The sequence below is a fragment of the Maniola hyperantus genome, chromosome Z (genome assembly GCF_902806685.2).
Source record: "Maniola hyperantus chromosome Z, iAphHyp1.2, whole genome shotgun sequence".
In the NCBI taxonomy this organism is placed as follows: domain Eukaryota; kingdom Metazoa; phylum Arthropoda; class Insecta; order Lepidoptera; family Nymphalidae; genus Maniola; species Maniola hyperantus.
In genome coordinates this window covers 9,942,255-9,968,421 of record NC_048564.1, presented here as the reverse complement: position 1 = coordinate 9,968,421, position 26,167 = coordinate 9,942,255, and the positions used below count along the sequence as shown (strand labels likewise).

Here is a 26,167-nt window from a genome sequence, read left to right as displayed (position 1 = left end):
TTTTCTGCGTGGAAAAATCACTAAAATGCAAAAAGAAAAGGTGAAATGAAAAGTGCTGTAACATTCTAGAGGGTTTACTAAAATTAAGTAATTAACGTCCAAACATTTACTAAAGTTTACCCTGTTTTGTTAACGGTTGGAAATATAAGATATCCGACGTTCTGGGTAAGACATCGGTTTATGTATGATTTTTTAGATTACCCTACTTAATTTTTATCACAAATAGTTAGTATTCCTATTCTAATAAATCTTTGCTAGGTGCTTCTTGTGTTATACATGACTTAAACGCATGCATTATAATTTTATGCCTTTTGACAAAGTACTGACTGCTTACCATTGATTAATTATTATTTTATTGCTTTATTTGAATTCATACAATCGAAATATACTATCATAAAATACCTAGTTCATTTAAGAGTAATTAATAACTATACTTAATTAAAAGAATGATTGAATTCGCTGAGAAGAAATCGTTGAAAGTCGGTACCTACCTAAAATTAAAATAAAAAGACTTATGCTATACTCATAATACAATACACAGCATCCGCAAGTGCTGAAATATTTTATAACTAGCTTATGCCCGCGACTTCATCCGCGTGGACTACTCAAATTTCAAACCCCTATTTCACCCTCTTAGGGGATGGATTTTCAAAAATCCTTTCTCCTTTTCCGTTGATAGATCAGTCAGTCAGTCAGTGACCTTTTCCTTTTATATATTTAGATTATTTCCTATGAATGATCAAGAGGTTCAGTAGTAAGCAGCAGCTTGTACGAAGTATAGTAATCGCTACAAATCACAACTGAGATCATAAATTATTTTGTTTCTGCAGTAAAATTTATGTTTTCAAGCCTTTTTTTTGTGGCAAGGATGTTGCATATTTTCACATTGGATTGGTCGTGAACTTAAACAACCAATGCGTCAAAATATAGTGTCTGAGCTTTTAGCCCTCGTTTATTTTTTGTAATGCTATATCATGTTATAGATATCTATCAGTGAAAGAATTTTCAGAAACAGGTCATTAGTTCCGGAGATTACGGCCTACAAACTTACAAACTTTACCCCCTTCTAGTATTAATGTAGACTAGATGATGCCTGCGACTTCGGAATGCGTGGGTTTTTTTCTTAAACCCCATGGCAAATATTTGATTTTCAGGGACAAAAAGCTTATGTCCGTCTCCGGGACGCAAGTTATGCCAAAATTTGTCATAATCAGTTAAGCGGATGGGGCGTAGAAAGGTAACAGACAGACAATTAAAAATATATTCGCATTTATAGTATTTTTTATATTTTTGTATAACCCGAAAACTTTTAATGTACATACAAAATTATTAGTAGGTAAGTATAAAATGAACAGGATTTTTGGCAGTAGTATTATGCATTTTTTAAATATACAATTTACAAACATTTTTTACCTTACCATCTACATTACCATATGTATAAGTAACACGTATTTAGATTTATCAAATATCTATATATACGTACAGCAAATAAAAATAAAATGCAGATAGTATTTTTCGATGATATTCGATCTATTACAATATTACTATCGGATTTACAATGCCGACACAAGGGGAGCCGCAAAGGGATAAAAAATATACCTACACATACTCGTAGACTAACAATATAAATATATTTCAAACAATTCCAACTCTTTTTACATCTTTGGTTAAATACCTAGTAATGGTTGGTGACCATTCAGAACATTTCATTTCTTGCCGCCGGTCTTGGATTCGAATCTTTACTCAGATCGCCACAGAACCATATCACAGAAATGTGCCTCTGCAATTATTATTAAATGAGTACTCACAATGACAATAATTCGTTTATGAGTTATGACACAAAAAACTCCGAAAAGTTGTATTTTAGTTTCGTAGTACATACTTCTATAACAATGGTTACCTAATGTTAAGTAGAACGCACACTAATGAACAACCCGCAAGCAACGCATTTTTCAGCAAGTACTGTCCTGGAGCTGTATTTGCTGTGAAAGCCTATAAGTTAGGACGTCCGCCTCCTAATCGGAGGTTGTGGTTCGATCCCGGGCTCTCCTCTGCCTCTAACTTTTCGGAGTTATGTGCGTTTTAAGTAATTAAATATCACTTGTTTTAACGGTGAATAAAAACATCGTGAGCAAACCTGCATGCCTGAGAGTTCTCCATAATCTTCTCAAAGGTGTGTTAAGTCTGCCAGTCCGTACTTGGCCAGCGTGGTACCTACACTATGGCCAAAACCCTTCTCACTCTGAGAGGAGACCCGCGCTCTGTAGTGACCCGGCGATGGATTGATCATGATGAAGATGACTGTCCTGGAAGTGCGTGCTGATGCGTGATTTTATTGGCGAATTCAAATTAGTTTGGCAAAATCATCGCATGCGGCTGGGCTTAGTTGAAATGTGCGATCAGCATTAAGGACCTGCCCCCCAATTGTGTAAGAATAACCATTTCATGGCTATCGCAATCGTCAAGAAATTCTGCCCTTTGATTGGTTGATTCGCTGTTTACATTTTTTCACAGCCAATCAAAGGGCAGAATTCTTGACGATTGCGATAGCCATGAAATGGTTATTCTTACACAATTAGGGGGCTGATTCATAACCACCTGATAAACTTTATCTAATTAATAAGTTTGACATTTTGATAGATTCCCATTACTCGGTAGGAACTAGGAACGGCATTTCGGTTCAGTGGTAAATTATTCTGACAATTCAAAACCACTTGTAAAAGTTTATTTGAATAATAATTTATTCTGTTCTATACAAAAGCTGTCATAACATCTTTATTCGTTAGATAAAGTTAACCTTAAATTAAGTTAAGAAATAGGCCCTTAGTGTTGAAAAATATTTCTTATACGTCAGAATAATATCACTGATTTATAAAACTTTGTCGTCTTCATCACAATAATTATTGTTTTTATAGTTCTAACTTCTAATCACTAAAGCTCTCAGTTTTCCAGATAACAGTGTCGTCACAGAGTCAGATGTCGTCACTGCGAAGTTGTCTACTAAAAGCTGAAAAATGGCGTGCTTTTTCCAGTAAAAATCACTAGCGGTGCCGTAGCCACTTTGTGAGGGCATCACTATACTAGAAAACCAGAGCTTATGAGGCAATAGCTAACTCATACCAATAAATTGTATGTATCAACGAACTGCCACTCCGTTGATAGTCACCACTGCGCTAGGACCTGTTGGTTCAGGTTCGTATGCGGAGTCAGTGTCACTCCGTCTTCCGTAGGCTACATTTTCAGCTAAACTCTCGCTGTATGGAGAGTCGTAAAGGTTGTCGCTCACGTGATCGTAAATATGCCTTCCGTTAGTGTCGTGGAGTGTTGCGTAGCTCATCACAGCCGCGTTTTGGTCTTCCTTTCGTTCAGCTCCTTCGATGTTCTCTGTATTTTTAACCGGTGTCGCTTTGCGCCTGTGGAAAATATTGGCAGGGTAATTATAAAGTAATTGGTTTCCTAGAGTTATTGTAAAGCATTTTATTTATTACTAGATGATGCCCGCGACTTCATCCGCGTGGATTTAGATTTTTGAAAATCCCGTGGGATCTCTTTGATTTTCCGGGATAAATAGTAGCCTATGTCCTTCCCCGGGATGCAAGCTATATCTGTACCAAATTCCGTCAAAGTCGGTTCAACGGATGGGCCGTGAAAGGCTAGCAGACAGACAGACAGACACACTTTCGCATTTATAATATTAGTATGGATATGGATAGAGACACCAACTTTACCTACTTAATCCATACTAATATTATAAATGCGAAAGTGTGTTTATTTATCTGTTAGCTTTTCACAGTCTGTTGAACACAGATTTGGCGAAATTTGGTACAGAGAAAGCTCACATCCCAGCACGACATAGGCTACATTTTGTCGCGGAAAATCAAGGATACTTTTTATTTCGGAAAATCAAAGTCCCCAGGCGATACTACAAAAACAACAAAAAACAGAGGTAGCCTGCTAAACCCACGTGGACGAAGTCCCGGTATAATCTAGGTATAAGGTAATTTTCGAAGTGCTTGGAAATTGGCAACTTATTATATGTATTGGAAAGTATAGTCCCAATCCCAAAATTTTAAGTAGGTATTATATTATAAGGCGGGCTCATTAGCGTGAGACTTGCTGACCAGCTGCTACCGTCTACTGAGTCTGTCAGCTGCGCACCGAGACACGTGTGCTCGTTTCGTAGAGTGGGCAACGAATTTTTAGTCGCATATAGTACGAGGCTCTGTCAAGAAAGTGCACTTAACTTTCTTGACAGAGCCTCGTATCAGGTGCAAGTATTACCCATATCTATACTAATATTATAAAGAGGTAAAGTTTGTAACTTTGTTTGTAGGGGGTAATCTCTGAAACTACTGAACCATTTTTGAAAATTCTTTCACCAGTAAAAAGCCACATTATTCCTGAGTATAGTTAGTTCAATCCACGATGACGCGCCCCACTCTTTGTTCCAATCGGTTACAATGAACAATATGCTATGTGCTGAGACTGTGAGTTCTATCGTAAGTCGTACGCAACGATCAGCGATGTGGGCACACGCACAAGAAGATAAATTAGGTAGAGATCACTCCCCGCACCTGTGGTTTCCCCGCACGAAAAATAGTGGGGCGCGTCTTCGTGGATTGAACTATTTATAACATAGGCTATATTTTCAAAAAATTAGAGATCCATACGAAAATACCCGTTTCTACCCGTGCGAAGCAGGTGGGTTATTAGTCATTAGTGAATACTTACAGTCTCATATAAATAACTCCCAACAGCATCAATAGGAATAGAACAACCCCGCATCCGACCCCAACGCTGAGAGGTAGCGCTCCACTTTCTGCGGCCTCGTTGCTGATCAGTTCACATTTCGGTTCTTCGCCGGACCACTTCCCGTCGTCCAAGCACTTGCGCAGGAAAGGCCCAACACGCTGGTATTGGGGCAAACAATGATACTCGATCGAACTTCCGAACAGCGTTGAAGTGTTCGATATGATTACACGGCCATTCTCGATTGTCCCTGGAGATTTGCAGTCAATGGCTGAAATAATTTAAATAACAAATAATTAATACTTCAATCAATCAATCAATCAGCCTGTTTGCGTCTACTGCTGGACATAGGCATTTCCCGCTACCTTCTTAAGGTCGTCAGTCCAGCGGGTTGGAGGTCGTCCCAAGCACCCCCGGCCCTGCCGTGACCGCAACTGCTACCGGAGTCAGGAATAGCAGGGCGACCGGGAACTGGGGACCTTTGTGTGTTGGTGCTGTTTATAGAGTAATGCCCATACTGACCACGCTGGGCAGGCGGGTTGGTCAGCGCAGGGCTAGACTTTTCGCATCAGTGACGCTGCTGCCCGCCACTGATCTGTTATATTTAGAAGCCTAGCAGTTTGAAATGGTTATCCCGCCTTTCTTCGGTCGTCATTTCCTCTCAATTAATTCTTACAAGATTTTAATACTAAATAAACTAAAATCGCCATTCGCGTTAATTATTATCTGCTAGTTTAGATGAAGCTGGCCACGGCTCGGAAACTGATAGACGTTGGAGTCTCAAGGTTTCTAGATTGGCGATCGCGCCTCAGAGGGCTCAGCGTTGGAAGATCTCCCTAGGTGGACAGATGACGTCAAACGAGTCGCAGGGAACCGCTGGAATTAGGCGGTGCAAGGCCGTGGCGGTGGTGCTCCTATAAGAGACCTATGTTCAACAGCGGACATCTTACTCAGTGAGTTACCAGACTAGCTATTCACAAAAACGTGATTAAGTGGGAAATTTACGTCCCATAATAGGTACGATTATAATTAGTACGACTATAGCTGCCAATGTAAGTATAATGGGTGGTAGAAAAAAGTCTGTTACTTACGTATGCACACGGGTGGAGTTCCGGCCCACACGCCTCTAGGCATGCAAGTTCTTGTCTGGTTTCCTTTCAGACTATAGCCCCTGTCGCAGCGGTAATGTGCTTCACCACCGATGCCCAAAGTCGAAGTCGCGACAAGCAATCCGACGCTACCCTTGATTTGGATGGACGGATCCGTGCACGTGATTTCTGCAAACAAGATAACTTTCTTTATGAATTTCTATTGCAAATACCCATATGCAGTAATGTTTACCACCTCGATGATCCGATAATATTCGACGAACTAATAGGTAGATACTCATTCTTATAAAACAAGTAAAAACTTATGAAAACGTTCACTTTGTCTGGTGGGAGGCTTCAGCCGTGGCTAGTTACCTACCTACTGGCAAAGCCGGTGCCGCCAAGCGATTTAGCGTTCCGGTACGATGCCGTGTAGAAACCAAAGGGGCATGGATTTAATAAAAACTGCCATACCCCTTGCTGATTAGCCCGCTTCCATCTTAGACTGCATCATCACTTACCACCAGGTGAGATTGGAGTCAAGGGCTAACTTGTAGCTTAATAAAAAATTAAAAAAAACTATTTTCAATTCACGCGCCAATTTGATCGCGTTTTTTTTCATATCGCATTCAGAATCGTGTAAAAAGCACCTAATTTATGTTAGTGTGCGTTTAAAGAATCTTGTTACCAGTTTGAAACGATTCAGCAATTTCTATTTACTGTCGTTGGAAACTCCTGACGTACGTATAGAAAAGAGGCGATTGACATTTTGTTTGTTTTAAACAATGAAATAATTTCCGAGCTTGTGGGATAAAAATGTATTATTTTTTTCTGTGAGATTAGGCTTGCGCTTGACGACAATAATTATGCCTGAGACACAGAGCAATGATGAGGTCTAGGTAACACGCTTGCCTAAAACCTTACCTTTGCAAACTGGCCCTTCAGAGCTCCATGTGCCGTTGTCCTGGCATAATCTTCGTGACACGCCATCAAGTTGCCAGTGTTCATCGCACTCGTACAGGGCTGCAGCGCCGTAGTACGTGGCGTTCGTGGCAAGCGTCACCTTGCCGTTTTGTAAGCGCCCGGGATTGCCACAGTCTACGTCTGCAAACATTTGCCAATGAAATTAATACCTGCGCTGTAATCTTAATATTGCATAGATGTAATGATAGATGATGCTTAGCGTGCGATGGGGAGAATTATGAATACTTGGAGTTTTCCTATATTTTTAAATCAGTGGTGAACTCGCACCGGAAAGCATAACGTGGAAAGTCCTCCAATTGTTGGACAGACAACGTCAAACGAGTCGCTGGGATGATTTGGGTGGCGCAAAACCGTGGCTTGTGGATGTCTCTACAAGAGACCTATATCCAGCAGTGGAAATCCATCGGTTGATAATTTGATGATGATGACGTAAAAAAAATGCATAGCATTCACAAAAACGTGATTAAATGGAAAATTTATATTCCATGATAGGTATATTGGCCATTGAAGTTAGTATAAATACAAAAAAATAGTTCTGTTGTTTTTGAAGAAATCTAGTCGTAGAGCAATATCTGTAAACAGCGTCCCCTGTTGTCTTATAATAGAAAACCGTCTGTCCGTCCGTTTCAGTCCCATTGTGGTTAAATATTATACTTACATTGGCATTTTGGAGTCACTCCGCTCCACTGGCCGTTGTCCTCGCACGTGGAAAGGCTCTCGCCGACCACCTTGTACCCTCGTTCGCAACGATACTTTACAAGTGCACCGATGCGGTACGTATTTCCGCTATTGGTGCTAACAGATGTTCTAATCAGGGTACGACCGTGCATGCGATCGTTTCCTGTTACTGATACTATACTATTTTCGGCTACTATTGGCTCAGGACAGCGAATTTCTGTAAAATGATAAACATTAGATTAATTAACATTAATTACATTTATTAATTTTCAACTGACAGAAATGTCAATTCTTATACATTAAACAAGTTTTTGCTCGCGACTTTATCCGCGTTGACTACACAAATTTCAAACCCCTATTTCACCCCTTTAGGGGTTGAATTTTCAAAAATCCTTTTTTAGCGGTTGCCTACGTCATAATAGCTATGTGCATGCCAAATTTCACCCCGATCCGTCGAGTAGTTTGAGCTGTGCGTTGATAGATCAGTCACTCAATCAGTCAGTCAGTCAGTCACCTCTTGTCTTTATATTTTTAGATATCAAAGATATTATATTTGATTGAACACAAACATACTGTATAGGTAGAGCATATTTCACTTTGTTTATGTTAGTAAGTAGTAAGTACACAAATCCCTGGAATTAGGACGTATAAGATACTAATTCTATGCACAAATCTCAAAGTATATGAAACGGTGGCTCACGCCATGAAAATATAAAAAAGGTGAATCATGCGCATCTAATACCTCTTCAATATCATGATCAACCCAACGCCGGCTCGGTACTGTGCATAGTTCTCTCAGAATGAAAAGAGTTCAGGCCATAGTCCGCCACGATGGCCAAGTGCGCATTGGCAGCCACCTAATATCTACTTGAAGCAAATACCTTACTTATCGCTATCCCAGTTCGACAGCCGAGCAAGAGCGAGTTTTACTGTTGTTTGCTGATAGAACCACAATGATATCTACAGAGCTTCACCCGATTGTGTCATTGTAGTTATAAATTTGTATTGACTGGTCAATAGTAACGCACCTTCACATCTGGGCGATGAGTCGCTCCACTGGTACTCTTCAGTGCACACTCTTCTCACAGCTCCCACAAGTCTGTAGTTGGTAGTACACGCGTATTGAATAATGCTGCCCAAATGAGTTGTGCCGTTCAGCAACTCTGACATACCGTAGGGCAGTGGGGGTAGTTTTCCACAGTCCACGTCTAGTAAAAAAACATGAAAAACAATAATATCAGGATATTACAATAGAATTTTGATTACACAGAGTGTTGATAGATTGCTGTCCATTAGAGAAGTTTGAGATGAGCAGGAAAAATCTAGCTTTGCGTGGAACCTTCGATATATCTACGACTGTATACGACTGTACATAACTATATACTATAAGACCTAATGTTTACCCAAAGCCTCGATAGCTCAACGGTTGAGGAGCGGACTAAATTCTGAAAGGTTGGCGATTCATACTCCACCCGTTGCAACATTATACAATATTATACCCGTTATACTTCTAGCACAAGCTTTACGCTTAGTGAGAGGGGAAAGGGGAATATTAGTCATGATAAGCATGATTAATATTCTTTAAAAAAAACAATAAATGAACTTGAATTTGTAGAGAATATATTGACCAGGATTATGATAGGGTGAAAGCGAGTGAGTTTAGATCGGCGCGGCGGGGTGATTACATATCTCGCGACAGGCTTGCGACAGGCGTAAATCTCTCGATCATTGCTGTCACACGTCACACGTAACAGTGGCTAGAGAGAGACAGCAATGGCAACAAAGCAAAATAAGAAAAAGAAGAAGAGAGACAGCAAATGAACTGTCACATTATTACTGCTGTCGCGTTGCTGTCGCTACTGCAACGTTATACGTAATCACCCCGCGGGAAGTGACCATGTTACCCAGGCAATAAAAACTATTTTGCTATAAAATATTATACTTGACGTGTGAGGCGTAAGGTGGTATCTGACGATGGTGAAATCGAGATATCTTTGGAGGATAAGCAGCTTCAATTGTGAAATTCGTTTGAATAAAGTTTTTAGTTGAATTGTAAGTTCCAGTTCCAGAGAAGTTTTTAGTTTAGAGAAGAATTCCAAAGAGAAGTTCCAGTCATGGAACTTTTAAAATTATAATTTGCTTACATTCACACTTAGGCGATTCGCCTGACCACTCCCCGTCTTGCTGACAAGTCAAGTTGGGCTCGCCGACAAGCTTGTGTCCTTTTTCGCAATGGAAATCGATTGTCGAGTGCACATTGTAGTCGTAGGCTTCCATATAACCGCCCGCCGGGACTTCTGGGTCTTGGCAAGATATTACTGAAAAAAGAACTCAAATTAGACCTCAGGTCATGGTCTACCACACGTACATTATTCAGAACCAAGTAGAAGAAATATAAATACCTATGTGGTCAGTCTGTTTCGTATTGAAAATTTAGGAAACTTAAAATTCTAATGCACAATGTTTTCACACTGTCACACTGCCAACAATATTTTATGAAACTTAACCGCTTTTCAGTGTATTAGATTTTACGATGTAACCCCAGGGTAGTAGACTTGACTAAATATTTCATCGGAGATCAGGTGAAAATGCAGGTGAAGCAAACAAAATTGCTTAACTGTGACGTAGGTAGATTTATTGGCGGGTGGGTGAAGTTACGAAAATTCGGTTACTAATTGTTATCGGATTACGGTAGAGGTGCTGAAATGAACGAGTACTCTGGGAGCCGCGACTCCCAAGTCCCATGTCTATTACTAGATGAGGCTCGCGATTTCAATCTCTTGAATGTAGATTTGGATGTTATGGTGTAAGATCGACTAAAACTGATTCCCTCTATTGGACTGAATCCCCATTGTTTTTCAGAATAAAAACTAGCCTATCGTATAATGACTCGAAGTACCTATTAGCTGTAAGTATGCCAAGTTATGTTCAAATCCATTCAGTAATTTCAACGCTAAGCATTCAAGACAGACAGACACACAAAAACTGTTTTGGGCCCTATATCGATAATAATGCTTCCTCCGATTATGATTTTGTAAATATAATATTTAATGTACATAAATTGTACAGCTAGTTTTTTTATAAGTAGTTATCATCATCATCATCATTATCAACCCCTTGCCGGCCCACTGAGCACGGGTCTTCTCTCAGAATGCCACCCTGGCTCAGTGTGGATTGACAGACTGTCAGATCTATCTACAGATAAGTATAATATATTGGTCATTTCTTTGCCTCGTTATTACTTACGTTCACATGAAGGAATATCATGAGACCACTTTCCATCGCGATTGCAAGTCAATACATCAGTTCCAGCGAGCCAGTAATCAGGTTCACAATTGAACTGAGCTATAGATCCGTATGTAGTGGTGCCGTTTAGCAGCCTGAACGATCCTTTATGCACTTGTGCTGGTGTACCGCAGTCTACGTACTTGCAGGAAGGAGGTGTGCCCGACCACACACCACCGAGATTACATGTCACACTCTAATAAAAAGAGACTCTATTATAGCAATGTTTTAGAAAGTAAGTATCCTTAGCATACTAAAACTAAATCTTATTATAGTGCCCGGCAAACAACTTGCAGCAGCGTAGTGAGAGAAAGTTGGCGAATCCGGGAGTCGCGTGCACTCGCGCCCACTGATCAACCATTCGCGTGCACCCGCCAGCCCATAGCGCCAATACTCAAGTTGTTTGCCGGGCACTGGACATGACTGCCCAAACAAACAGTGTAATGAGGTTCATGTGGTATGTGAGTTTCTTTGTTCCACCACAACATCTAAATGCCTACACAGATTTGAATGTACTTACGGCGTAATTTTAGAATACTTACATCATCGCGAGTGACACTGGCTATAAATTAATTTAGAAAAAAAATATATATGGCAGAGTAGTCCTGTTTTTTTAAATACATTATGTTTTGTAAACTTGTTTGTAAATTATTTTAATGTCCCGCACCGCAGTCCCGTCGTGACCACGACCCGTGCAATTGGGTTGAAATATCGACAAATAAAACAAAAATTAATCGTGGTATGTACCCGTTTTATACATTAAAATATGTCGTTAAACCACGAAATCAGCTTAAAATCACTTGTTTGTAAATTGATGTATAGTCAAATTAATTGATGATTTAATGCCAGGGGGCCTAAACGCCTAATTTGACAGCCTCAGTGAAACGATCGCAATCATTTCTGATTGATCAATACTCTCACTATTGGTTGTAATAATGCATTGGTGAAGCATACCATTAATTCAGCAATTAATAATGATGAAGCTTTTTCGGAATCAATCGCCAGGAGAGTAATGCAAAACATGCAAAGATTTTACCCCAAAATCAACTTAACTTCACAAAAAACGTCCTAAGCCGTAACCTAATATAATTTGTTTCCCTAAAAGTGAGAAAACTTATAAAAAATTGCATATTTATATACGATCTTTGGGAACTGGTGTGAATATGAAACGCTACTACAAATAGGATATTTGTTAGAAGTTACCTACTTAGCTACTCACCGGCGATCCAAAAAGTATAAAGCCATTCTGGCAAGTATAAGTAGCCAGCGAGCCGGCTTTATGTCCTCCGATGTTAAATGTAGCTCCGGCCACGGGAGACGGATCAGGGCACCAATCGAATAGACACTTGGGAGCTTCTCCATCCCAAATCCCCTCGTCACCACAAAAACGCTCCTGTTCCCCTACTAAAGTATGGTTCTCCTTGCAAGAATACAAGGCCCTTGCACCGTGAGTTGTTCGCCCATCTACTAGTGTAACATCTCCATCTTGAATGGGAGTCAAACCGCCGCAGTCTACATCTGAAGACAACAAAAAATAATTAGTTATATTAAATAGTGATCTAAAGGTAAGTACCAAATATGTAAAAATGAATAAACAGGTTATTTTTGTTGACAAACTCTTATTTAATTTGAAACAAACTTACATTTGCAGCTAGGCGCTGTACCAGACCAAAATCCATCACTTTCACACTCTCTAGTTTTATCTCCAACGAGCATGTGACCTTCTGGGCATTTATAAGCTATGGAAGATCCGACTTTGTAATTGTTTCCTTCGATTGTCGTGTTCAAAAGTTTATTGGGGCTCCCACAGGTTGCGGGTACTACAAACGAAACAATTCGTCAATATTATAACCATTTAGGCTTGAACAGAAACAACGCGTGACGGCAGCGATTCGCGACGGTAACGTGTCCAACGCGGTTTTATTCTTCTGTATGCTTATGAGATTTTACATTTAGCTAACGCTGATAAAATTCGATATTCAAAACACAATCACGTCAGTGTAAAATGGATCTAAAGATCCTTGATTTAAATGTGAAAAATTCGGATTTAAATTTCGCAAAAATTCCGCTTGGAGCGCCAGCACAAAATTGAATATGATCTAAATTGAGCGTTAAAACAGGTTTTAAATTCCATTTTACTTTAATGCTGAAGTGTTTCGACTCTCGAATTCTGTCTGCAAAATCTCATTTTGAGCACTCCGATATGGAAACACTAATATTGCGGGACCCGCAAACGCACTATCACGCTTCGCAGTGACGTGCTTCACACAGACGTTCACGACACGCGTTGTATGTGTCCAAACCTTTAACGGATTGAAAGTTCTTATATGTAGGTAATTTGTAGGTACATAACATGCAACAACAGGTAAATTGTCTTGTTATGCAAGCATTAAGTAGACCCAACATCGTTACGAGTCAGCAATGCAAATTTAAAGTCATTCACTTCGCTACACTTTAAAACATCTAAAATGGCAAGAAAGTCTCTTCGCGTGTTTCAAGATTGGGCAATAACATTCACTTTTTGATTTTTTATAGTGGTTAGAACAAAATTTAATCACATTCTATAAGCCATAGAAATAAAGTAGACACAATAAGGGTGATTACGCACTGCATCTGATCGGAATCCATGAAAATACGTTCCGTAGTATTCATATGTATTCATAGAACTATTTGTATGGTAGCTTACGCGCTAGCTCCGACTTCTGTCACCCAAGTTCTCTCCATCCGTGAGAATATCTCGGATGTGCCTTGGATTCAAATCGGAGATATAAGGCGTAAAATTTAACTCTTCACGCGCTATTTTATCTTTATGTGTCAAATTTCATGTCAAAAGTACGATTTTAGGCCTTATTTTAAAGGCGAAGAGTTAAAATGGGACGTGATGAGTCATCTTGTACGGACTATGATGACGTAGGTACGTTAAAGATGTCCACCGAGTTGCTTGGATTTGGAACAGAGTTCGGATTAGTGCGTAAGCAATATCCGAGTTCGGTCAGAGTTTTTTATTTCCGTATTTTCACGGATTCAGATCAGATGAGTGCGTAACCGCTCTAAGGCAGCTGGAAACGTAAATAATCATAATGACAATATCTCAAAATCCAATATAATTCTATAAAGAAACATGTCAATGAGAAGTTTCCCGAAGATCTTGAAATTCTTGACAATCAGCTTTGCTATTAAATGTATATATTCCGTAAAAATTAGGTACTCCTTACGCGCCTTTTTAACTCTATGGGTCAACTGTCATGTCAAAGGTAAGACGGTTCTAAAAATAGTAAGGACTAAAATTGTACTTCTGCCATGAAATTTGACACAATAAGTTAAGATGCCGTTTGAGGAGTCATTTTGTACGCATTAGAACAAATTCGCAGCAGTCTATGACCTAAGCCGACTGATTGCTCGCAGAAAGCTCAGAAATAACAATAACAAAAACGTTGACAGTGAGAGCGATCATTACAGGCAGCTTGAAAAATAGTGATGATCGCTTCAAGCTGCGACTGCCTAGCGAACTGCAATATTCCTTACATTGTCATACACGAGACTGCTTGAGCCATTGAGCAGTTGATAAAGACTGCTCAACTCAAGCGGTCCATGTACAATATTCAGCTGTCAACCGTTCAAGCTGCATGTGTATCTGTCTGTGTGTTGTTCTATTTTATGTTGACCGTTCAGCTTTAGTAGTAACATTAACGCATTTAGTGTGTAACGTAAATCGCGTCGCGGTCGAGACAGAGTGCCATTGCACCCTATAACAATGTGTTATGTCATATGTGTATATGTGCACTCACACAAACGCATAGGCAAACGGTCTTCTTGAAATAAAACAACTATATGGCCTCTTTGAACATAAAGTTTTGTTAGTAAAATGTCTAGCAGTCGCAGCTCAAATTCGCAGAGCAGTTAACAAAATTCTAGATATGTACCTATGAAGGTGACACTCACGGTACTGGCAGATCCAGTGCAGGTAGTCCAGGTTGCAGCCGACATCGTTCCAGAGCCACGCGCGCCCACCGTCTAGCACTACACAGTTTTGCTCTCCGTTGTAATTGTTTGGTTGATCCTTTCCCCATGCCGGCTTTGACACAGTTTCACCTGCGATTGTCGTCATGTCTAAATTAGTTCTCAATTCTTCATACACAATAATAATTATGTATTTACGCTGTTGATTACTTTCAAATAAACAAAAAAAAAAAAAAACACAGGTTCTATATACTTACACCTATACAAATTCATATGAGAATCACACATTAATTAGTACCCTTATTATAAATGCGAAAGTGTGTTTGTTTGTTGGTTTTTTGGTTTTTTGGTTTGTTGGTTTGATGGGTTGTTGCTTTGTCCTTCGATCACGGCGCAACGGTGCCACGGATTGACGTGATTTTTTGCATGGGTATAGATAAAAACCTGGAGAGTGACATAGGCTACTTTTTATCCCGGAAAATCAAAGAGTTCCCACGGGATTTTAAAAAAACCTAATTCCACGCGGGCATAAGCTAGTTAGAGATAAAGGAGAGAAGGAGATAAATTAGAGATAAGGTTAGATGGTGATCATGAAGATACTCACCATCAACCCATTTCCAGGTTCGAGAAGTTAGACCGGGCTCCTTTTGTGCACCAATCCATACCAGTTGTGTCTTCAACTGTGTTTTCCGTCTTTCCAATTCCTGAATTAAATAGCTTGATGTTGCTCCCTTATAACAAGAAAAAAAAAGTTTGAGTGCTATCAATATAAATTTTCACAATCATGGGGAAGTTTTATTTTTAAGTTCACCTCACTGACTGCAGTAGGAACACTTTGTAAAACTTTCATGTTGTACAGGGTTTGCTAGATAATGTCTTTTTAGGATCAAATCTGATCAAATATAAAAATGAATCACTAAATGTGTTGCTCATCGCAAATCTCGAGAACCGCTGAACCGATTTCGCTAATTCTTTTTTTATAATATTCCTTGAAGTACGAGGATGGTTCTTACGGAGAGAAAAATTTGAAAAATTTGAATCGTCTGTTAGGCGGAACGAAGTTCACCAGGGCAGCTAGTTAATAATAAAAAAGCTGGCAGCACATGAAACGTCAACTTACTATGTTTAATTGAAAATTCGACCATAATAGTTATTCTGCGCCTTAATATGCCACAATAATGTACACCATTAAATCACGGAATGGCCCGTTTGAGGATAAGCTAGGTAAAAGTTGGTCAATATTGAGATTAAAAATACTTGTTGTTACTCTGAGGACCGAAACACTTTTTCGCGTCTTAATAGGCTCTTATTTAAGTAATCTAAATGCATTACGCACTTAAGCGATAATTTAAAGATATGCACATTCATAGTAGGTACTTAATTATAAATACTTAGGTACAAATCAAAAATTGCGGAAACTGCATCTCCCCTTGGTTACGCCCACAGTATTATTAATATAAACATTTACGTTAAAAAATAATTGAATAACGTATAAAAGTAATTGAAAATGGAGAAAAAACATTTTCAATAATCCAATTTTAAAACCTACATAATTTTTTTTAATTTATAGACTTATCTTGTACCTTAAAAACATTTGACAACTCGAACTCGATAACGCGTGGCAAAACTCAAATACAAGGTTAAAGAAAATAAAAATACTTACAAAATTAACCATTCATAAACGGTCCCTGCGGTATTCCGTAATTTTTAATATACATGTATGTAGTTGTTTAAAAATGGTTTACAAATTTCCTTCGAGAGTAGTTAAAAACACTATCATAAAAATTATAATAAGTATAAGTATTCATGTACTTTTGAACTAGTTTTATAATATTATTACTTGATTTAATTATCTACCTGAAATCCATGTATAAGGTCGCCACCGTGTGCTTGGCATTGTCGCCTAGCGTCTTCAAAAGAAGCACCTTTCGCTACGTTGAATTCATAACAGTTTCTAGCAAATGCGGCTAGTTCTATGTCCGCCGACGATCCAGCAGGCGCGCATCGATCGTTCGAGAATTCTGTACACAAAGGAAATTTATTTAATGACGTTATTTTCTGCATTAAATCGCCAAGAGCAGGCACTGAAGTGTAGTGAAACAATATTTATACATAAGAAGCATTTTGACGACCTTCATGATGCTGTGATCTTATAAGAGTGAGGTTCTGGGTTCGATTCCTGGCAGGGGCATTTGGGAATTTATAATTCTGAAATTGTCTCTGGTCAGGTCTGATTGGAGGCTCCAGCCGTGGGTAGTTACCACCGTATTAATATTCCAAAAAACTCCTACCGTCATGTGATTAATGGAAAGGGGTCACGACCCTCAGTATTTAGTTAGGAATAAGATGCAAAGAGCGAGAGAAACTTTTTGTAGTAACTAAATAAGTAAAGTGTACACCCGTAGTTTTATCTCATATAATGCAATGAAACAAGCCGTATTAAGTAATTGTACTGACCTTCCGTAGTGAAAACCTCGACTTCGCACAACGACAGGGAGCCTTCGACGCCGACTAGTTGCAGGAACACATGCTGCCCAATCAAAGGTCGAGCACAAGTGAACGTCTTCGTTACTCCTTCGTCTGTACGAAATATATGAAAATTTAATGAACAAGCCACTATGGCTACTAGGTACATACAGTGTAGTCCCAGGGTATTCCTACATTATATCCCTGTAAGGACAGTGCACATTATGGTATAATAATAAATAATAATAAATTATTAACAATTCGTAGATCATAATTCATAAAACATTTTATTCGAGTTACAATCACAATGCTTATAATTTTATTTATATTCTATCGTTTAATAAGTAGACGTACTTACATAATTTATCTTTAATTTACTAATACTTAGTTAGAATATTCTATGTAAGTTCATGTATGATTTCTAATCCTTTATACTTTGATGTAAGATTTTTACCACCTTTATTTCCTGTAACCTCCTAAAGCCATCATGATCCAAACAAACGTTCCTCCCAGTGTTGGGGACAATACGCAAAGAAACTTTCAGCTTTTATAAAATCACGAAGGTCTGGCACGCGCTGGCTTTCTCTCTATAGTCTCAATTACTTTGGTTTGCCAGACTCTATCTATGTCAGTAGTTTCACAAAACTAGATGGCGGCGGCAGGACCGTGGCGAAGGGATGTAACGTAGACGGAGTAAAAAATCTAGACAAAGGAACGTTTGCTTTCTGATTCACACTAAAAGAGAGCACAGATAAAGTTACTAATGTGGTGAACAGAGACGTAGCTAATCTATTTTTTGTCCCTTATCATGTAAACAATGGTAATTGTCGAGTTATTCATCGTTACGTCGGGCTATCGCTAGGTATCTCAGTCGCGGTTACACAGTACTTTAGTCTAGCTTTTTTATTCAGCCTACGGGATGTAATAATTTCTGTTAACTGTTTATTTTTTTCCACTTATTGTAATGGTCTAAGGCTCATAGGTATTACTGCGCATTACGAAAAAAATCAAGACGTCAGCCTCTAATTCGGGAAGTCAGGGGTTGGATCTTGGAAATGCCTCTAACTTTTCAGAAATTCCGATGTGCGTTTTAAGCAATAACTAATTAATATCACTTGCGATAATGGAACCTAACGATGATGGAAAACATCGTCCATAACGTTTCAAGGTATAATATTATACTTAGATAATTAATTACTTTCAAAAAGCTAACGCTCCTTTACAAACATTTCTCTCAGTATCCGTGTTTGAGAACGCTTTGATAAAGTTTCAAAGTAAATTCATGGAACTATTTTCATTAATTTTATGCGACGGACAAACCTATTGTGTATGTTTACCGTACCTGTTCACTACGTGCTCTTCTGGAAATACAAAATTTAATTTAAATTTATAATTTACTTACATTCTAAGTACCTAGTTACTAAATTTCCAATTTTAAGGTATTATATAAGGGCTTTATTTGAACATTGTGAAAAATGATTTTTTAAAGTTGTATAGTTTTTAACTAAGTAGGTAGGTACCTATGCAACACAAAAAATACCTCTAAAGTTCGCAAAGTGAAAAATCTGAAATAAATTAAATTAGAGTTGATAGGGGTTATATCAGCGATTCCTAAAGTAAGTTCCGTGAGACCTATGGGTTCCAAATGATGGGGAAACTTTTTGCCTCCATTATGCATTTACATAGAACTCAAAGATTTTCTTACAGGTAAAATACGAAATGTCATGAAAGTGTAAAATTTACTGGAGTACCTATCCAAGTGCCCTCAAAAACTATCATAATGTATAGAGGCATGGTCTTAATACAAATATTATTCTAGCCCTTTTATGAGCTGGCAAATAAAAGATGGCCGGCGAACAAAATATTCGAGAGGCTCTTTAGATTTTTCTATGGGACTTTTTTACTAAGTATGCATTTAAATAAGAATAAATAAATAAAGCCTTTATTACTGAATTTACGTTTAAAAGTTGCATAATTTAAATGTCGCACTTTAGTTCTTTCCGATCAGCGCGTCTTCTGACGCATAGGCCTCCTGCAGGTTTTTCCATAAGAGTCTGTTTTGTGCTTCTCTTGTCCATAGTGATCCCGCTGCCTGCTTTATATCGTCTACCCAGCGTTTACTTTGTCTACCCCTTTTCCGCTTTGAGCCATCACTAACTTCCCATTCTGTTATAGCTCAAGCAATCAAAGACAAAGGTTATAACCAATGGGAACACTGAAACAATACTGCTGGAGGGCGAACAGATAGAATACGTAGACTCATATACTCGTATACCTTGGGCAACTTATTTCGTTTAGTAATCAAAATGGATCAAGAGATTGAAAGAAGAGTGACAAACGCATGGAGAAAATACGGGTCATTCAAGGAAGGTCATTCAATGAAGAACAACTAATACCCTATGTCTTCAAAAAGAAAACTCTTTAACTTATGCATTCTTCCTACCCTGACTTACGGATGCCAAACATGGGCGCTGACTCAGAAAACTCTTCAAAAAATTAGGACTTGCCAAAGAGGCATGGAACGCAGCATGTTAGGGATTTACCAAAAGGACAGGAAGAGATGCAAAGATTTAAGACGAATCACCAAACTCGAAGATGTAGTCATCCAAACCAAAAAATACTTAAATGGAGATGGACTGGACAAATGCTTCGAGAAGTATGCATTTACTAGAACTCAAAGATTTTCCTTCAGAACATCAATATGAATGTGGATAGTTGAAACGTATTCCAACGGCCTTCAAAGACTATTTAAGTTACAGAGAGAAAAATGTTATTCAAAACCTTGGATTCTTTGGTGAGCCGGTATAATCAGTAGGTACCGATAATATTATAAATGCGAAAGTGTTTGTTTGTTGGTTTATTGGTTTTTTAGTTTGTCTTTCAATCACGTTGCAACGGAGCAACGGATCGACGTGATTTTTGCATGGGTATAGTTTAAGATCTGGAGAGAGATCTGATTTTCCCAGATAAAAAGTAGCCTATGTCAGGCTACTTTTTATCTCGGAAAATCAAAGAGTTCCCTTTTTGAAAACCTAAATCCACGGATACGAAGCCGAGGGCATCAGCTAGTAGGTACAAACATATAATATAATATATGTATCTTTATTTTATTAGGTACAACAAAGGTCCACAATATTATGTTAGTAACCTGTGTTAGTAACTATAGTAAGGAACTTATTCTATGTTATAATAATATGTAATTATTTATTAATGAACTGGCCCTAGGCACTTATAGAAAATTAATACCTATGGATTGGTAGGTATGTTGAATGTATACAAAAAATACATGTAAATTTAAATGCCCAAGGCCCAGCTTAACAATGGCCTGACGCTTCCTTGACGACAGTAATTAATGGTGATTAGTATTGCAAATTACAACTCACAGGCCGGCGGGCGGTTTTAAGTAGGTAACATTAACGCACGCTGCAGAATTTAAAAAATTCTGAGAGTATAATTCCTCTCAGAATTTTTTAAATTCCGCAGTTATTACTTTCAACAATTTTTTAATCCCTTATTATAATTTATACCAGTTTAACACAATTATTCTGATTATGTAGTTTGATTCTATGTGGCCAAGGCAGGTTTTACTTTTATCTTACAAGTCTATCTCTTCTAATCATCATCACTACGTACGACATGTTGAAAAAATACGGCTGTAGTACGGAACCCTTGGTGCGCGAGTTTGGCTTGTACTTGGCCGGTTTTTTAAATACAAAAATATGTACCTACAAATTTCTAATACAAAGTTACAGTCTGTATTTAGCTGTCTATTTGTATTTTTTCATAGGACTTTCATACAACCTTCGACCCCCCCTTTCACTCCCTTAGGGGGGGAATTTAGTAAGATCCTTTCTTATCTGATACCTACCCCTTAGAAAGAACCTACCTTCCAAATTTCAAGTAAAAATAACAATAGTTAAAACTTTTCTATAAAAACTTCTCCCCCCTTTTTACTACTCTTAAGGGGGGAGATTTCCCAAATTGACTTATACAGATTTTTATTATTTAAAACTAATAACCTAAATGTCAACAAAACATAGGACTTTCATACAACCTTCGACCACCCCTTTCACACCCTAAACCTTTTTACCTTTCTTAGCTGACACCTACGTCCTAGATAGAACCTACCTTCCAAATTTAAAGTTTGTAGGCTTTATAGTTTCTGAGATTTCGTGATTAGTCAGTCAGTCAGTGAGTGGTATTTCTCTTTGATATATTTAGACGAAGGTCTGGCACGCGCTGGTTCGCTCTCTATAATAAAAGCTAAATGATCAAAAGAATTATTTCTTGCGTAGTTTACAAACAGCTTACAAAATAAAAATATATAAAATAGCAAGTAAGATGCTCATTAACATGTATTTATAAAACTTGTTATTCAGCTACGAGAATTTATAGCTCAGAAAAACCGGCCAAGTGCGAGTCAGATTCATGCATCAAAGGTTTCATAATCAGGTATTTTTTCGACATTATGTACGATAAATCAAAAACTAGTATGCATAAAAATAAATAAAAAGTATTTTATGTATTTTAAATTATAATAACACAATTCTGTTAAATAAACTTACATCTAAATTAAAAGTTCTTAAAAATATTAAAATAAAACATACAAACTTAAATTAACCTTACCAACTTAAAATTTAACGTCGTCAAAACGTCCACCCCTGGTTGCCCCTGGGCCAAAGGTGCCCATTAAGCTGCCACGCTGAATGGCGATGGACAACCTTTGGACCAGGTAGGCCCCAGAGCGCGGATCGCAACCTCTTTCCCTTAGACGACGGCCGATGTCACGCACGAAACCCTTCGCTTCCTCGCCCCAGCAACCCAACGTCTCCACCGCCAGTGGAACAAAGAGGTATTTCCCCAGAAGAGGGGCATATTTAGCCCGTTTCTTCGCGGCAGCGGACTCTGCAGCGGCGCAGGCCTCCCGCGACGTCCGGTCCAGATAGATTGGCGCGAGGGTGCTAGTGCACGTCGCGTCCCACAGCAGACATTTGCCGTTTTAAATAAAAATGTGTTTAGAACTACCTGTCCAATTTCATAATTTTAGGTCAACAGGAAGTACCTTATAGGTTTTCTTGACAGACACGATATGGACAGGTAGATGGACAGACAGACAACGAAGTGATCCTATAAGGGTTCCTTTTTTCCTTTTGAGGCACGGAACCATAAAAATAAGATAAAATAACTTTAAATTTTTACAAATTTATTTTTCGTTTTGGTATTTCTATGGGTAAGATGTATCTAATTTAGGTATACAAAACAACAAGGATGTTACCAGAATTTAATTCTTATCATACAATCTTTGTGTTCAATTGTCTATTCTAATCAAAAAGTTCTCATGAGTAGGTAGGTATTTACCTACTTGGACTAATTATCTGGTAAGTATGTGAAACGCATTATTCGGTTACATAAAAGTAAGTTTGTTTACAATTATGTAATTCCTGTGCGCTTCACCGCGCTTGCTCGACACTCACGTGAGCCGCCGAAATGTGAACGAGTTGTATACAATAATAATTAATATTTTATTTTTGGTTTATTTTATTTTCTTTGTTGGGCTTACCAACAGCTTACAATATTTAGGTGCATATATAACAATTTAAATATTACAAAATGCTTTCGCAAAATGATAAACATTAAAGGTAATCACAGCATGCTTAGGGAGTGACAAATTATCATACATTTCCTACAACTAAGTAACAAAATTAAATTACATATTAAATACTTTTTATTATTGTTCAGATACAAGTTAGCCCTTGACTGCAATCTCACCTGGTGGTAAGTGACGATGCAGTCTAAGATCGAAGCGAGCTAACCTGGAAGGGGTATGGCAGTTTTTAGTAAACCCATCATGCCCCATGGTTTCTACACGGCATCGTACCGGAACGCTAAATCGCTTGGCGGCACGGCTTTGCCGGTAGGGTGGTAACTAGCCACGGCCGAAGCCCCCCACCAGACCAAATAAGGATTAATTATTATTATTCACGTACGAGATTTATCATACAATGTTTACAAAAAGATTCAAAACATAATTACATAATTATTCCGCGACTTCGTCCGCGTGGATTTACACTTTTCAAAATCCCGCGGGAACTCTTTGATTTTCCTGGGTAAAAAGTAGCCTATGTCCTTCCCCAGGATGCAAGCCATCTCTATACCAAATTTTGTCAAAATCGGTTGAACGGTTGGGCCGTGAAAGGCTAGCAGATAGACAGACAGACAGACACACTTTCGCATTTATAATGTTAGTATGGATTTTAATCGTTACTTCGTATTACATAATATTATATCTAGAAATTTTCACCCAACTTGAGCATAGCTATTAGAGAATAATATGTCTATTTCACTCTGTTTACGCACGCTGTTATTATAGAGATCAGGGATTCGAGGAATGCCGGAATGTTTACCTCCTAAGTTAGTTCTGCAAGGTCTGACATATAACAAATTACAAGGGTGCCGCGGATAATTCATGCATGGTGCTTTAATCGCAAATCTATATATAAAGCAGCTCAGAATATAACCAGCTAAGTAGTATAATGCCTCCCTAGTACGAAAACTGCTTATTATATTGCTACAATTTCATACATTTGGCTGAATAGTTTTTTATACTTCAGTCACGTTGGAGCAACATACTAGTGCTACATTACGACATGCTACAGGTCCGCATGGATACAATAATTTATACATTACTAGCTGACCTGCCCCGGCTTCGCTCGGGTGGAGTTTAGAAAATTGAGAGGGAGGTTGAATTAAATTTTTCTCTAGGTAAGAACCATCCTCGTACTTTAAGGAATATTATAAAAAAAGAATTAGCGAAATCGGTTCAGCTGTTCTCGAGATTTGCGATGAGCAACATATTTAGTGATTCATTTTTATATTATAGATTTAAACAGGTAGGTATGGCATCGTTGACAGAGTCGAACCTAGTAATTCCAATTCTACAGCGGTCAGCGCGATGTTGTCTCGGCATAAAATAGACTTCCGCCTGGTTATTAGGGCCACTAACTTCGTTTCCATTGGTAGTATGCCGAATTGATTCCGGCGTAAAACAGCCTTTAAGCACTTGAATGTATGAGTACGCGACAGGTCGACATTGCATTCAGGGTATTGTCGCGTACCTACTATAGGTACCTAAAACCTATCTACAATATAACTTATATAATAATAACAATCATTATGAACATGTTACGCAGGCGAAGCCAGCGGCTGACGCTAAGTGAGCTAGCGCAACACTCTTTCCCACGGTTCCGTCGACGCTAGAGCTCGCGGCAAAATACGACGGCACCGTGAGATGTGGGAATGTAAATATCAGAATATTCTCAATTATAGAATTAAACACTAGGTTTAGACTTTTTAAATAATTAATACTACCGCCATAGTCTTTTCATCCACCTCCTGCAAGCCTATACATTACTAACACAATGACAAGCAATTACAATGTGCTGTCATCAGCCCAACAATAACTGTCGACAAGATTTTCCAGATCACGGCCACGACTACCTTAAGATGAGACTCTACAGTCCACTTTGTGTAATAATCGTGTGTGAACCGCGGCAGCAAAGTCTGTTAACGTCAGTGTTGCCAATTTAGCGACTTAGTCGTTAGATTTGACGACATTACGAAGGCGTGAGTGACTTGTTATCACTTTAAGCGGCAAATAATGTTTAGCGACTTTTGAAAAGTGTCTTTGTTGAAAAATATTTTACCTATGAAATGGATATCACGGTCAAATAGATAATTTGTTCTGTCTCCGAGAATGAGAGTTTCTAAAAGTCAGTTCCGTTTCTTATATATTTTATACTTGACAATAAAAAATGAAAATAAATTTGGATTTTATAAAAAAATATTTCATTTTATTAAAAAAACATATTTAAAAAATCGCCATTTATTATGTATTTGTTTTCTATCCTGCGACTTCTAGCGACTTTAAGCTTTTTCGACGCATGGCGACTTCTGGCGACTTTTCGAAGGCGCTATGACGCTTTCGAAAAGTCGCCAGTCAACGGTTTTGACATAATTGGCAACATTAGTTAACGGAACAGCAGCGTTGGTTACTTCGCGCCAATTACTGCTGTAAGTACCTAATCGAAAGTAAAAGTAAATAGGTAGATACTAAAGCTACAATAGGTACATAGTGGGTTATATCTTGTAGAGTATCCTGTATCCTGCGAGAGCGATTGTTTATTGGATATTACATAACACTTTTACTATATTAAGTATCATAAAATGTAACGGTTTTATTAATATCCGTTTTGCATATTAGGTATGCCTATTATGTAGAATATGCAACAGGTAAAGCATCGAGTCTATCAAGTTGAAGGCGCTAAAAATCGACAAGAAAATAGGTGAAAACTACGGAAATTTCATATTTTCGTGTATGAGTACATACCCACCTATTTTTTAATTTATTTTTGTTTGCCATATTTGATATTTGCCACTGTCTTTTATTTATTTACCTACAGGCTATGAAACTCGGAACGCTATGACGAAGTCAACAGCACTTTTTGTCTAAGACTCATGGGTACTTTGTCGAGTAGTTGCTAATTATGAAGGGACCAATATCTTCACACAAACGTATGTACCTACTGACGTACGCACTGAACCGAACTCATAATCATCTCGTAGTCGGGTGAAAAAGTATACGATTTTTATGTGAACATATGGCTGATGCCTGCGAATTCTTTGATTTTTCCGGGATAAAAAGTAGCTCTCCAGGTCTTCAACTATACCCATGTTGAAAATCACGTCAATCTGTTGCGACGTGGTTGAAGGACAAACCAACAAACCAATAAACCAACAAACAAACATATTTTCGCATTTATCATAATGGTTAGGGATTTTATAAATATCTACCAGTACCGAGGATCGAGTACCGGCATCGCATCGTGTAGCATCGTCGCTTTTCTAGTATAATGTAAATAGAGTCACAGTTCCCAAGTAGCCGCGGCACTAGAGAGCTT

The 26,167-nt window shown here is 38.3% G+C and overlaps 1 protein-coding gene across 2 annotated transcripts in view; it reads right to left on the bottom strand.

Annotated features, from left to right (window-relative positions):
- Nucleotides 1-2,565: 2,565 nt before the first annotated feature.
- The window catches only part of fw (CUB and Sushi multiple domains furrowed), a 68,553-nt gene continuing 44,951 nt past the window's right edge, over nt 2,566-26,167 (bottom strand). The window contains exons 5-18 of one of the 2 annotated variants that reach the window (XM_034983609.2): nt 17,202-17,324; nt 16,602-16,765; nt 15,349-15,475; nt 14,727-14,876; nt 12,428-12,604; nt 12,004-12,302; nt 10,746-10,980; nt 9,644-9,817; nt 8,528-8,707; nt 7,480-7,716; nt 6,762-6,941; nt 5,841-6,026; nt 4,732-5,020; nt 2,566-3,413 (exon numbers count right to left, since the gene is read on the bottom strand). In XM_034983609.2, the coding sequence (XP_034839500.1) occupies nt 3,137-3,413; nt 4,732-5,020; nt 5,841-6,026; nt 6,762-6,941; nt 7,480-7,716; nt 8,528-8,707; nt 9,644-9,817; nt 10,746-10,980; nt 12,004-12,302; nt 12,428-12,604; nt 14,727-14,876; nt 15,349-15,475; nt 16,602-16,765; nt 17,202-17,324 (2,798 nt within the window). In that variant the 3' untranslated portion in view covers nt 2,566-3,136. Of the gene's footprint in view, nt 3,414-4,731; nt 5,021-5,840; nt 6,027-6,761; nt 6,942-7,479; nt 7,717-8,527; nt 8,708-9,643; nt 9,818-10,745; nt 10,981-12,003; nt 12,303-12,427; nt 12,605-14,707; nt 14,877-15,348; nt 15,476-16,601; nt 16,766-17,201; nt 17,325-26,167 lie in introns of those variants that run through there. The other variant, XM_069508523.1, reaches the window with a different exon arrangement.